At 52.1% G+C, this 14,273-nt stretch overlaps 1 protein-coding gene across 2 annotated transcripts in view; it reads left to right on the top strand.

The window, feature by feature from the left end:
• DOT1L (DOT1 like histone lysine methyltransferase) overlaps positions 1 to 14,273 on the top strand; it is a 108,648-nt gene that overhangs the window by 65,032 nt on the left and 29,343 nt on the right. For both annotated transcript variants that reach the window (XM_038772092.1, XM_038772091.1), the window contains exons 8-13: positions 376 to 431; positions 7,046 to 7,125; positions 9,817 to 9,885; positions 10,942 to 11,048; positions 11,756 to 11,797; positions 13,760 to 13,870. In XM_038772092.1, coding sequence (XP_038628020.1) covers positions 376 to 431; positions 7,046 to 7,125; positions 9,817 to 9,885; positions 10,942 to 11,048; positions 11,756 to 11,797; positions 13,760 to 13,870 — 465 coding nt within the window. The remainder of the gene's footprint in view (positions 1 to 375; positions 432 to 7,045; positions 7,126 to 9,816; positions 9,886 to 10,941; positions 11,049 to 11,755; positions 11,798 to 13,759; positions 13,871 to 14,273) is intronic.

The following is a 14,273-nucleotide window of genomic DNA, read 5'->3' as shown; positions in this document are numbered from 1 at the left end:
CACATAGTAAGCGCTCAATAAATACGATTGAATGAATGAATGAATGAAAAGGAGCTGCAGTTCAGTTGGGCACTCCAGTGGGCTGACTGTTTCTGTTTATGATTGCGGTCTGTGTTAGCCGCAGGACTTAGTGGGACAACTTGATTCCAAGTGGTTGTTAGAGTGCAGGTCAGGTCACCCACACTGCCTTGGTTATCAGGTTCAGGTTTTTTCTTTTGTTAGTGTGTGATCTCCCTTTGCCAACTTCCACTATCAGTTTACATATGTATGAACCGTACCCGTCTTCATTTGAACTTGTTTGCTGGGTTTTTGCTACTTAGACCACCAAAGGCGTGGGATGACTTTTCAACGCTTTTGATGTTTTGTTTCTTTTAGCTGGAAAGAGGTGACTTCCTTTCGGAAGAGTGGCGAGAACGAATAGCAAATACAAGGTAGAGTTATCGATTTGTGACTCGAGTAACTGTATATCAGAGCATGTGGCTTAAGGTCAGCATTGTGCCTTTCCAAGGGATTAGCCCTGAAAACATTGTCTCAGTATTTTAGCCACTTAAACGCTGCTTATGCAGAAGCATAAACATGAACATACATGGGTTTGTGTCTCTTCAGTTGTAGGCAGTGAAGATTTATTCATGAGCATTCCTTGCATTCCCTTCTCAACTTGTAGCCTGCTGGGGACTTTTGAGGACCCACTTGCCTGGCTCTTTTTTTTTTTTTTTTTTAAACACACTATTTTGTGGACAGGGCAACAATTTAGTTTGGCCAAAGGTTTTGGTGGCAGGGGCACTGTGTGGAGAGAGCAGACCCCAGAGCAACATCTTGGGAGATGGGAGAGCCATGCAGGAGGTACCAGACATGGTGTGGAATCCCTGAGCCGACGGTTGTCTGTTGTCTTCTTAAACACCTGCAGGGATCGAGAGCTATGATCTCCATCGTTCCAGTGTTTCAGGGTTTACACACACACAGTCAGAAAATTCCTCCTCATGGCTCTCCCAAATTTCTTGGACTTCAATTCAATCCCATTTTTTCTAGCTCCCTCCTGAAAGGAGGGAGCTAGAAATATGGCATCGACAAACGGCCTCCAAGATGCCTAGGAAGCTAAGTATTTGGCTTCTGGAGAATGAAGACATCTGCCATGAGCTGTGCAGCCATATCACAGCATTCCTGTTGGAACGGAAGACGCGCCCCACCGCCCCCGCCTCCCAGCCCCTGGTAATAAGAGCCAATGGGCATTTCTCCATGAGTCCATCTCCCAGACAGCAGTCGAGACATTGGCTGTGGCCCTGCAAAATCTCCAAGATTGGTTCGATGCAAATGACTCAGAGATGAAAAGTCTACTTGCAGCGAAGCAATTATTGCACCCATAGCCCCTCGGGGGCCCCTGGGACTCGGACAGCAGCACGGCCCACGGATGCTCGTGTTGCGATAAGCGACTCAAGTTAAGGGCGGGCACAGGGGGCGGCGGGTGCCAGAGTAGGAGAGGCCCAGGACCCTGCAGACTGCCTCCCAACTGGGAGCTGCACCTCCACGCAGCCCCCGACGCATCCCACGGCCTGGGACCTGCCGCCGCGGGACCCCAGGAGGAGGAGAAGCGGCTCCAGCCCCATCACGGACAACGAGAGGAGTCCCCGAGGGACGGACGCCCGCGCCATTTCACGCCCCCCTCCCCCACGCCTATGGCTGTGGGAGACAAGGCCCTTCCAAGCCCAGGAATCCTTCCGACGGGCCGAGACCTGGCCCTTGGCCCAACTCCCGAGGCCGTCATCGCAGCCCTGGGAGCCGGGGAAAAACGGCACAGCCCCGGGACCCGACGGCAACCTGCCGAGATCTCTCCACGAGGACGGGGCACCGTGATTGATCACCTACCCAAGCTCCTCCTCAACATGTGGACCTCTGAGGAAGTATCACAGGATCTCTGAGATGCCAACAGCATCCCCTTCTTTATGGAGAAAGGCAAAAGATCAGATTGTTGCAGTCATGGAGGCATCTCATGACTTTCCATCACTGGCAAGATCCTAGCCAGAGGACTCCTGAAGAAGATTGTGGACCAACCGCTCCTGCGATCGCAGCGTAGCCTCACACCACGGCGTGGCCTAACGGACGTGATCTTGGCTGTGGGTCAGCCGCAGGAGAAGTACAGGGAACAGCACCGATACTACTACGTGTGGTTTTCCTGGACCTCACCGAAGCATCGGGACTCTAGAAATTAGGTCATCAGTTTGGCTACCCCGGCAAGTTCATCCAGGCCATCAGACTACTTCACGACTCACGGCCAGCTGGGTCAGAGCTAAGGGTGCCTTTTCTGATCCAGTAGAGTTAAACAGGGAGGCCTGGTGGGCCCGGGCCCATCGAACTTGCTTGGCGCAGCCAGGCCGGGAGGATGTAACAGGAGACCCAGAGGCAGGTGTTTGAATACGCTGCCGCCCCTCCAGGAAGCTCTTCTTCCTCCACAGACTTCAAGCACGGCCCAGGCTTTTAGAGGCAGTCGTTCAACAGTTGTCCTAAGCTGATGAGTTTGTGCCCTTGAGTCACACTCCTGAAGAGTCAGGCAAATGATTCATCTGGGTGTAAGGGGCCGACAATGAGTCTGATGGAAACCGGGGTGCTGTATCGGCCTGCACCCGGAAAGCCTTACGCTCTGCCTAAAAGCTATCTCGCCATGGTCCCGGGATTATGTTACCTAGGCAGCACGCCGGCCGCCGATGCAGTGAGCGACCAGGAAGAAGGCCAGAGCTTCCTTCTGTGAGACAGAGAGTGGCACAGCAGCATGCTGCCAGGTTCCGGGTCCCCCAGAAGTTCTTCAGAGCTTCTCTGCAGCTGGGAGACTGGGACTTCCCACCCAAGCACCGCGTCGTCAGGTTCCCTGAGCAGATCCCCTCACAGGCTTACGCTCAGCATCCGAGGGAAAGGCCAGAGCACGGCTGACAAAAACCTGGAACCAAGTTGGTCTCCTGGGGTGCAAGCTCGGCCCATAGCAACACAAGCCTGCCGATTGGGGCCCGTGTGAGGGGAAGGGACATCAGCAGGCTAGCCAAGTGGCTGCTGCGGGATGCTGAAAATGGGCCACCAGAGGCAAGGAGGGCAGAGAAAGCGATTTAAGGATGCAGTAAATGAAAGCCTCGACAGGGCTGCGTCGCAGCTACCAACTGGGAGCCAGTTGTCGCGGATCAACCAGCACAGGCTCCCACAGTCATGAAGCTCTTGGCAAGGAGACGCCGCATGAGGATTCCCGAGGCAGGGCGGCCAACGTGGAAGGCAGAACCTGCCACGGGGCCCACCAGCGGCAAACGAGATGGACCAACGGCGGACGGCCCATGGGTGGTGGTGTGCCCTGGTGCCGCCGGGACCGTGCGCCCCACGTCAGCCTGTTGGCGCCGAAGCAGGCAGCCGTGGGCGCGCTTCATTGTCATCAGCCTCTCCTTCCGGTGTCGCGAAGGACAGCTCTGTCCTCCAAGAGGAAGGACCAATGGCGAGCGCACGTTCCTCACCAAAGTGAGAGTCTACTCTTGCCGGACTCGTTGGAGCGAGGCCTGGTCCAGGCCATCGAAGGGCCGGCGCTCCCCAGCAACCTGGGGTTAGGAGGTTCCAGTTGAAGCCTTCCAGCCTCCTGTAGACGTGAAGTTCTTCTCTCCCTCCACCAGCCAGCCATCACGACCCTTGGCTTGTGTGCCATAAGTTGGCATGCCACGCCATTTAACCTGGCATCCTTGCTTTTGGCATCGGTCCCAAGGGTTGCTCCAGCTCCTGGTTTCCGTCCTGCTGCTTTCCGTGCCTCCTGTTTGCTCCTTCTCGGTGCCACCACGGCCCTCTGCTCTGTCCCGTCCGCCGCTCTTGGGATGGCGGGGAACGTCATGTAGGGGACGACAGGAATTTTGTGGAAACCTGGAGGGTGGGGGTGTTGGGGGAGGCCCCCAGAAATTTGCATCTTTTGAGTCTCTCCGAGAAGCTGTTGCCCCAGATTGGCCTGTCTCGCCACCTTCCCCCAAGCCCCTATGCAGAATGGCAAGGCTGAAGCCAAACCAAATGCTGCTGCCTGCTCTAGAGTGATGTTACCCCTCACCATCCGTTTTCCAGGTTTTGAGTTCTTTTTCTTACCTGGGACTTTCTCCAAGTCATCAATGCCTCTGATTGGAGACCAGCCAATACTGCCTTAAGTGAGCATTTGCCTCCGCTCTTCATGGGTGGGTTTAGCTGATCTACCTCTGATACCAGTCAGTGTGATAACCAGGCATGTCCGTGATGCTCGAACAGCTGGCCCATTCAGTTCCCCAGGGGTCAGCTGGTTGGATTGGTGAACCTTGCTTCATTCTCATAAGAGGCCAAATGGTAGCCCTGTTGTTCAGTGAGCCCTCGGACAGGTTAGCAATTTTCATAGTAACCCTCGGTGAACGAGAAGTTTCTCAGGACACCCAGGTTTCTTTCTTTTGTACCTGTTCCTTGCTCCCAATTTCTCTGGGGGCTCAGGACCAGAACCTTGAGGGAATGCGATGAAACCATGATCAGAGGGTTTATTTCTTTCCATTGCCTTGGCGCTGAATGAATGCTTGCAGGGACACAATATGGTCCCCGGAGAGAGATCCGTAGCAAACAAGAGGGTTTATACGCCTCCTGGGACCTCCTGGCCCATCAGCTTTCCGAGAACGCAGAGGTTACATGCCTGGACGAACCCCACGTTAAGGAAAACCCAGGCGAGGCCCATGTGCCTCTCCCGCCCGCGGTCCTTCCTTCCGACGGTGCAGCGTGCTGCACCCGGATGGGTGTCCTCAGTCGGGTGATGGAGGTTCCCCGATTTCCCTAGCAGCATTCCCTCCAAATCACCCACCCACCACATGCGTTTTGGGAGAACTGACTGGGTTTGTGGTGGAATGCTTTTTGTCCAGCCATCAAACAGCTCGATTGTTTGGTGTCCTCCGGGAGAAGAATTGGGATAAGCAGGGTTGGGTCAATCAATCAGTGGTATTTATTGAGTGCTTACTGTGTGCAGAGCACTGTACTATAAGCGCTTGGGGAAAGTACACTCTTAACAGTCGGTAGACACATTCCCTGCCCACAACGAGCTCACAGGCTAGAGGGGGAGACAGATGTTAATAGAAACACATCAATCATGGAGGGAAACCTGGAGAGAACTGGCAATGGGAAGCATCAGGCCGGACTGGTTGGCATATTCCACAGCTGGCTCCACAGCTGATTGTGCCATTTACTTTCCTCATCTCTATTTAGGCTTGGCGGCACCGGTGCCGCTGTCCTAGCCCTTGGCTCCACGTCCCCCAGGTGGCATGATAATACAGCCTTAGTGGCTGAACTCAGAGGGGCCCATCTTAATGGACTGAATGTCCAAAAGCAAATTTCCGCTGAAAGAGTCAATGCTATGTCCTTACTCTGTGCCCCGCTCCTCACTCTGCCAGATATAGCTCCCCTGCCGGAGGTCCTCCCTGCCCAACACGGAGATGAGACTGAGGAGGTTCTTTGCTCTGAGTTTTTAGAAGCTGCCAATGAGGCCCTTTTGCAGAGGAAGATTGCCCTCTCTGAATCAGCTGTTCTCTGCCTCTGGCTTCGTCACCTTCCCAGCCTCGAAAAAGCAACACTGCATCTTTTTGAAAGGTTAATGTCCAGTCGTAGAAATTTGCTGTAAACTAGACAGGGAGCCCCGTGTGGGACAGGGACTGTGTCTGATCTGATTATCCTCTGCCTACTGCAGTGCTGAGCCCGGTGCTGGGCCCGCAGTCAGCGCTTAATAAAATCCTTCCAAAGTAACTCACTGGGCTGGGAAGTGGCGGGGGCGGAGGGGGGGGGGGGAGAAGGGGGAGGTTGCGGGGGGATGGGAGTGGGGAAAGCGGAGGTGGGGGCTGGGGTGGGAGGGAGGGGAAGAGTTGTTTGAGGAGGAGGCGATGGGACTTTATTGGTATTTTTCCAATGAGGATTGATTCATGCCACTGTTCGAATTGTTCAGCCGGGAGGGGAGGGGTGAGGGGTGGAGAATGTCTGCCCGAGTAGGGCTAGTGAGGGTGGAGCCCTTTGCTGGCAGCCCCTGGCAAAGCAGGGACCCACCCCCTCAAATTTTCCCTGAGAATATGCATCAAGGTATCGTTTGGGTTTCTGTTCTGCGATTTCAAGGCGGACCTTGCGCCAGGTGTCTTCGTATGGAGACCCCAGAGGCGAAGGAACGAGACGGTCCGAAATGGACTTGGTTGAAGACCGTTGCCCCCACGGTCACTTTCCAGATTTCTGGAAATGGGCCGGGCAGATTTCTTTTCCCCAAACTCCCAGCCAGGCAAAGCTCATTCCGCGGTAGCCCGCGGAATGTCCGGCGATTGCCTGGGCGACGGAGTTCAAGATGCCAGGCTGCCCAGAGCTCAGGCGCCCCAGGCATGGTGGCGGTGATTTCATTCTTTATTTGTCTGTTTGTTTGCTTGGTTTTTGGTTCCTTTTCAGTAAGGGGTTGCGGGCTGATTTGGGTTAACTTTTCCCAATCTCTGGGCTGGGTTCTCCTGGGGTCCGATGTTACTCCCGGTGGTTTAGGCACTTTGGGAGGAGCCTTGCTTCTCCAGGCCCCAACTGTTCCTCAGTGGCCCAACTTCCCAGGAGTCGCTTTTGGCCCCAGGAGATTGGGACCCTGCATTTTTAGGTCTTCCCCTGGGTGTTGTCAGAGAGAAATAGCAGGGCTCAGTCCAGGCGGTGGCAACGCCGCCTCACATAGTGTCTCTGAGGATCATCAAGTCCAGAAAGCAGGGTCCTGGTCATCTTGGATGAGACAGGAGAGATTCCAGCTGCCCAAGACCATTGTTTTGGTCCTGCCTGCATTGCTAGGAATTCCAACTGCTTCCTTTTCAGAGCTTCCTACCGCTCTTAGGAAATGAAATTCAAAAGAGTCTGCTTGTGTAAAGCCTCACAATCCCTGTATATGGAACACTGGGCAACTGTTTGGGTGCTTGACTCGTCATCAGAGATGGGCGAGGAAAGGCCGTAAGCTACTCACTTGTGAATTGAATTTATATTTTAAAGATGAAACTTTGTCTTGCCCTTCAATAACTGGACTATTGTCTTGCAGTGTTATTTTTGTGAATAATTTTGCCTTTGGTCCTGAGGTGGATCACCAACTGAAAGAACGATTTGCAAACATGAAGGAAGGTAACGCACCGCTGTTTATTTTTTGCTTTGTCGTCATTTGTTGGAGTTGCTAGATGTTCTGCTTCTTTGGTAGTCGGGTAAAATGGCACTGGCCAGTTGGCTGCCGCTGTGGTGCTGCCGCCTCCGTTGCCCACTGGTGAATGAATGCCATATTAATGTCAACCGAGTGGTCCCTTTTCCTCATGAAGGTCCCCGGGGCATGTATTACTGAATTGTACTTTCCAAGCGCTTAGTGCAGTGCTCTGTACACAGTAAGCGCTCAATAAATACAATTGAATGAATGAATGAAGGAATTTCAGTGCTTCATTGCGTGAGAGAAAAGTCAGGGGGTATGAAATATCTCTGGCCCAGAGAGAACGAAAGTTAGTTTTGAAGAAATGTACCATCCCTACCAAAGCCTGACTAACCGTTTTGACTGGAAATCAACCAGACACCCCCATTTCTCTCATTCATTCATTCATTCATTCAATCGTATTTATTGAGCGCTTACTGTGTGCCGAGCACTGTACTAAGCACTTGGGAAGTACAAGTCGGCAACATATAGAGACGGTCCCTACCCAATAACGGGCTCACAGTCTAGAAGGGGGAGACAGACAACAAAACAAAACATGTAGACAGGTGTCAAAATCGTCAGAACAAATCCTTCCCCCAGCGCCTCTCCCCCCTCCCCAAAAGAAAAAAATAAAGAGGAAAGAAAACTATCCCCCCAAGCCCTCCATTTGAGATCTAGACTCCACTCCCCTTGGAGTCTACTACCCCCTGGTCGTGGTGAGAGATGAGGAGGAGGTCCAGTATGGTTTCATTCCTGAAGGGAGCTGGATCTGGGCTTGCGACATGATTCAGTGGGAAAAGTTGGGAAACTTGAGGGATGGGTTTCTTAACTCCAAATCCCTTCTGCCCTCATTTCTTCAGGAGGGCATTGGTCTTTCATTTGGCAACGGTAAGAATGTGCAGACAATTTAAACTGTTTTGGTTGGGGCACAGGCTTGGGAGTCAGAAGAAATTGGGTTCATTCAGTCGTATTTATTGAGCACTTACTGTGTGCAGAGCACTGTACTAAGTGCTTGGGAAGTACAAATCAGCGTGGCTCAGTGGAAAGAGCCTGGGCTTTGGAGTCCGAGGTCATGGGTTCAAATCCCGCTCTACCAACTGTCAGCTGTGTGACTTTGGGCAAGTCACTTAACTTCTCTGTGCGTCTTACCTCATCTGTAAAATGGGCATTAAAACTGTGAGCCCCCCGTGGGACAACCTGATCAAGTTGTAACCTCCCCAGCGCTTAGAACAGTGCTTTGCACATAGTAAGCGCTTAACAAATATTATTATTATTACAAATTGGCAACATTAATCAGGTTCTAATCAACAAATCAACAAATTTGTTCTAATCCCAGCTCTGCTGTGTGACCTTGGGCAAGTCACTTTACTTCTCTGTGCCTCAGTTACTTTATAAAATGAGGATAAGAGTGTGAGCCCCATGTGGGACATGGACTGTGTCTAACCTGATTAACTTGTTTCTACCCCAGCGCTTAGAACAGTGCTCGGCACACAGTAAGCGCTTAACAAGTACCATAGTTATTATTAGGTCCACTCGACCCAATTGCAGAGACCTGAATTCAGTTCCGGTCTTCTTGTTCACGTTCAAGCGATGCCAGTAGAAAGTGTTAGATTCTGCCTTGCCCAGTGGTACAGTGCTCTGCACCCAGGAAGCGCTCAGTAAATCCCACTAGTTGATAGCCCCTCAAGCCCCAGATAGCTTTCTGGTTCCATAACAGACCTGAGTGTCCCCATCAAGCGCACTTAAGTGGCAAGAGAAAATGGTCTGGCTTCAGCAGAAGATGTTTTTTGGGGGGCCACGGGGGAGGGAAGGAGGAGAGTGCGGGAAGGCAAAGTGGGAGCACCTGGAAAGGCACATTTTTTCGGTCTCGTAGCCCTGGGATGCGGCATTGTCCACGCTTGTACATCATTAGTCCCGGGCCCCTTGTGAGCGGCCAGGCCCGGAGTTGGAAAGACTCGCCTTCTGTGACCTGGGGCCGGAGCTGTTTTGCCCATTCCTCTAGGCCCTCTGGGGCCATTGGAGTCCAAAACAGAGTGACTCTTCCTCTCGGTACCCTGTATGCACCTTTGGGTGCCTGGCCTTCCAAGAAGTCTCGGGGGTAGCTGTGGCCTTTTAATGTTGTTGTTGTTCTTATAAATAATAATAATAATAGTATTGAGTGCTTGCTATATGGCCAGCATTTTACTAAGCACTGCAGTAGATACAGGATGATCAGGTTAGATAAAATTCCTGGCCACATTGGGCTCACAGTCTAAGTAGGAGGGATTAGGATTTAATCTCCATTTTACAGAGACACAGAGAAGTGAAGTGACTTGCCCAAGATTGCATAGCAGGCAGGTGGCAGAACCCAAGTCCTCGGATTCCCAGGCCAGTGCTCTTACCACTGGGCCACACTGCTTCTCTTGCCTAGTGTTACGCGGTGGGAAAGGGTTCCGTGGAGCATTTCAGCTTTTATCAAAGCCACCCGGAATGGGCAGTTTAGAAGATAGTAGCCCCTTAAGTCTTGCCCACATCATTTGGGAATCATGTTCTCTCGCTAGCGTTCATTCTCCTCATTCTCCCTCCTGGTAGTCTCAACTGACACCTTTCTTCAGAAAGTTGTTTTTGAAAAATGGTAATGAACTATCTTTGTGTTTCAGGTGGCAGAATCGTATCCTCAAAACCTTTTGCACCTCTAAACTTTAGAATAAACAGTAGGAACTTGAGTGGTAAGGGGCCATCATTATTATTAAAATATGCCTGCATGTAGTTCCAAATATCTGACGTGTACGAGAGGGAATTTGTTGAAACAAACAAAAAAAACACCCCACGGTTTACGCTAAGGAAACTTTTCCAATGTATTGTGTTGTGAAAAAGCGTGTACAAGTGAGATTTTCTTTTTCCCCCCATTCCCCAATTGAAACGCAACTGTGGATTTTGAGCTGGGGCCAAAACTTGATCAATGAAGCCTGCCTTTTTCTTTGGAATCTTCAGTCTGAAAGATTTCTGAGGGAGAGGCCTTTAGAGATAGTTAGTGATTTGCTTGGAAAAAAAAAATCTGATCTCCAATAGAGAACTTCAGAGTTCCCCACTCCGGGGTGTTTTCTGATTGTAATGGTCTTTTTTTTTTTAATTAAAAAAAATTCCTGAGAGCTCATTATGGAAAGCCATGTATGTGCTCCGCAGAAAAGAGAAAGTTACAAGCATTGCTTCTTCGCAAGAGAATCTCTGTGCCTTCTTCTCACCACATTTTTTGTATTCCAATCATCTTGCCCAACCATAAACACTGCGGGGCTTTTTGGTGTCTTCATGTAGCTCAAACACCAAGATGGAGAGCAGGGGACTGGTGGGACGCTGCTGGGAGACGCAGCACAGCAGGCAGACCAGGCGAGGGGTTGCCCCTCCTTGAGCCAAGGCTTCACAGAGATCAGGATGCCAGGAAGCCAGCTCGAAAACCGAGACCGGCCCCGTACGGGGTGAACCCAGTAGCGCAACTGGGATCGATCCTTCTGGGCCAGCCGAGGGCAGGAGGTGTCGGTGGTGCGTCAGCTTCTGTTAGTCACTCTGACAAAGCAGGCGTACGCACGTGTGCTCACCAGAGCGTCATCGTCTTCACACACAAAGGACGGCACCTCTTCCTCTGCCTCGATTTTTCAGTCGAGATATCTGGCGATCTCTCCAGAGCTATGGCTAGATATTTTTCTTTTTTTGTCCTCATTTTGGTGGATACTGGGGGCCACTGAGTTTTTTTAAGGTAGTCTAACGGCATGTCTGTTTGTGTTTAGATATTGGCACTATAATGAGAGTTGTGGAGTTATCACCACTGAAAGGGTCGGTTTCATGGACTGGGAAACCAGTCTCTTACTACTTGCATACCATTGATCGAACAATAGTGAGTATCAACGTACTCCGAGGAAGCAATATGTAAGCCTCTGCCTTTGGGTTGAACAGATGTCTTCATCTTTGAGCCCCGATCTTTTGGAGCCCAGGCAGGGTGTGGCCTTTCCTCCCTAAGGGTGCCTGGCCCATGGCCTCTGATCAAGCATTTTTCCTGGGCGTGTGGGTTGTCCTCTCCCCTCCCTTCCTCGCTCCCTGCCCCACAGCTCAGACGTTTCTGGGGGTTTTGGGGGGTTTGAAGTGGATTTGGTCTGCTCCAGGCCCAAGGAATGTGGCCAGGCATGTGGGGTTCCCCGCCACCCCCGGCCATTTCTCTCTCCTTCGGTGGTGCTAGGGAGGAGGTCCAGTTCCAGGTGGGAGCTCCACGGGAACTTCGGCAGTGCGGTGGTGCCCGTCACCTCATGGAATATTTCTCCTTGATATTTCCCTTCACTCTGGCCCAGAGTGCTCATTCCCAGAGAGAACATCAATGCTGTGGTTGCCGGCATTCACCCCACCCCCGAAGCCCCATGGTAGTACTGGGGTGTCATGCAGGGGACCACTTTCCTCGAGGAACTGACCCCAGTCTGGGCCCTCCTGTGCCCCCAAAGACAATTGAATCTCCTCTTGGCCCGGGAAAATGTAGGGGGGGAATTGGAGCAGGGTGGGGTGGGCCAACTCCTGCTTGAAAATAACCAATCTGTTGTGCTTTTTCCTTTTCAGCTTGAAAACTATTTTTCTAGTCTCAAAAATCCAAAGCTCAGGGTAAGTTGGGATTTCTCATTACCTGTGCTTTCAGTAATGTGGGTTCTTGCCATTTTTGGATTGCTTTGGGCATTTGGAGTGGTCCAGTCAGGGGACAAGTCATTAGGCAAGCCTTGGGACTCCTGAGCACATGGCGGAGGGATGGGCATTCTCCGCGTTTCCGTCCTGAAACTGTCTGCGCCTCAGAGTCAGTGAGAGCATGTGTGGGGCGGGTGGCTGCTGGACCTGAGCTTTCGGTCCCCCCCGGATGGGCAAACGGACACTGTGAGTGTCTTTTGGTGAGCCCCAAGGCCCTCCCTGTGTTCCATATGGCGGGATCAACCTGAGCCAGCTGTGTTCATCCAAAGGGCCCTTCCGCCTAAATCTCTGAAAGGTCACCTTAACGAATCAGTCAGTCAATTAATGGTATTTATTGAGTGCTTACTGTGTACGGGGCACTGTACTAAGCACTTGACCTGGCTCCACCACAGTCATCTGTCCGGCGGACTGCAGAAAGGACCCTTGTGTCCTGGCCCGCCGATTCGATGCTCGTTTTGGATCAAGGCAGCTCTGCGGCTCCTGGCCGCCAGCGAGTGTGGGGCTGCCGGGTAGGCAGTCATTACGGGGCAGGTCAGAGAATTCCTGGTGGAAGGAAAGCCTTTGAGATGACACCACTGGGTTGTTCTCTTTGACTGCGGGAGTCCTGCCGCAATCGTAGCTGGTTGGATTTGGCATGGTCCCGAAACACCTGGTAGTCTACGGAATTGATTTGTTATTTTACAAACATAAACCCTGTGCCGAGCTCTCTGGAGCTGTGGTGTTCAGAGAAGCCAAACCTCAGGTAGCAGAATGAAGTGTGCTCTTGTGGGCTCGCTACCCTGCCACCAGACATCTACCTCAGACTCTCTGGGACCCGGTTTGGCCTGTTTCTGGCCCGAGGGGGCTCGGCAGAGGAGCGGCACATAAAGCCTCGCCCTCCTGCGCCCTCCCCTCCACCCCCACCAAGCCCCAATCTGTTGGGGTTGAGGCCACTGACTTTCAAACATGCATTACAACATCAGATGGGCTGGACTAAAATAAAGTGTACTTTTCCCCAGGTGTAATTGTCTTTCCTTCCATAGATCCACCTTCCCTGATGGGAGGGATTGTGGTGGAGGGGGTAACCACTCTTCAGGTGGGAATGCGCCTCAGTCTTCCTTGCTTGGCCTTGCAAGGAGGAGCCACCTGAAGCTTCTTCCATTCAGGATGGGGGAGAGGCGCTTGGCAATAGAAGCCATCAAAAAGGTGCCTCTACCTTCTGGAGGATCAGCCACCAACCATTCATCAGCAAGCCCTGAGGCCTGACATTTTCAGCTTCCACCTCTCTCCCTCTCCAAACCAAGGCTGAGCATCCCCCTCCCGCCCCCCTCACTCCACTCATGTCCCCCAGCTACTGTCTCGTAAGGTAGAGAGCCCGGGGGCCACAGGGATTATGAGGGCGTGCAGAATGTGGTCGTATTGTCACCGGTGAGCTTGTGCATCGAGACAGAGTTGCTGCTGGGAAAGGAATGGGGTTCTGATCGGTTCCCGTTTCCAGTTGCTAACTCCCCCCTTCCCCGCCAGCTCCTGCTCCCCAGACCACTAGCCCAAAATGAACCCAAACCCAAATCCAGCCCGTATCCCGACAAATATAGATTGCACAAAGATGAACCCAAAATGGAGTGGAGAGGGGCTGAGGAGACAGCTTCTCCTTTGGGCCTGTGCTGCCTAGGCTTCAGGATCTGCCCTGATCTCTCTTAGGCCATAGGCATCGGGGCCAGGGCTGATTTTCATTTCTCATCCCGATGGTAAAGACCTAAGGACCATGGGCTCAGGGTGTTTGGAAGTACGGTTCCCTGGCCACAGCACGCCAGCGTGAATCTGGGTCGGACTCTGTCCTGCAGCCTCTCTTGTCCTGGAAGTTTAAGGGAATATTTGGACCACAACTTTAAAACTTGTCTCTAGGAGGAACAAGAGGCAGCTAGACGCCGACAGCAAAGAGAAAACAAGAGTAATACGACAACTCCAACAAAGGTCCAAGAAAACAAGGTAGCTGTCCTCTTGGATTGTCACATGGTAAATGAATTGTGCTTTGTCTTTGGAGTAGTTCCTGGGGCTTTAGAATCATTCCAGTTAAAGCTTTTCTATTTTTAAAAAAACAAATAAAACAACTGGGCCACTAAAAGCACCAACAAGCCAGATCGCCTCCTGTCTGGTGAATTGCAGATGTTTTCTTGGCTCTGGCTAATACTTATGGATGATTGACTCTCCCTGCCCGCCCCCCCCCCCCCCCGACCCTGCCAAGGTAGAAGAGAGTTACTTGCCCAGATCCAGGCTAGATGGGAAGGCCCCAAGATGTCCCAGGAGGGAGAGAGTTGTAGCATGAAGCCCACCGAGTGCAGGGATTGGGTCCTGAATGTGTTTCCGAGCACTTAGTATAACTGTTGACACCCAGCAGGCACTCAGGGACCACTGTTGA

This window comes from Tachyglossus aculeatus, chromosome X1, assembly GCF_015852505.1.
Source record: "Tachyglossus aculeatus isolate mTacAcu1 chromosome X1, mTacAcu1.pri, whole genome shotgun sequence".
NCBI classification, from domain to species: domain Eukaryota; kingdom Metazoa; phylum Chordata; class Mammalia; order Monotremata; family Tachyglossidae; genus Tachyglossus; species Tachyglossus aculeatus.
The sequence above is the reverse complement of the archived record's forward strand: the minus strand, read 5'-3'. Positions and strand labels throughout refer to the sequence as shown.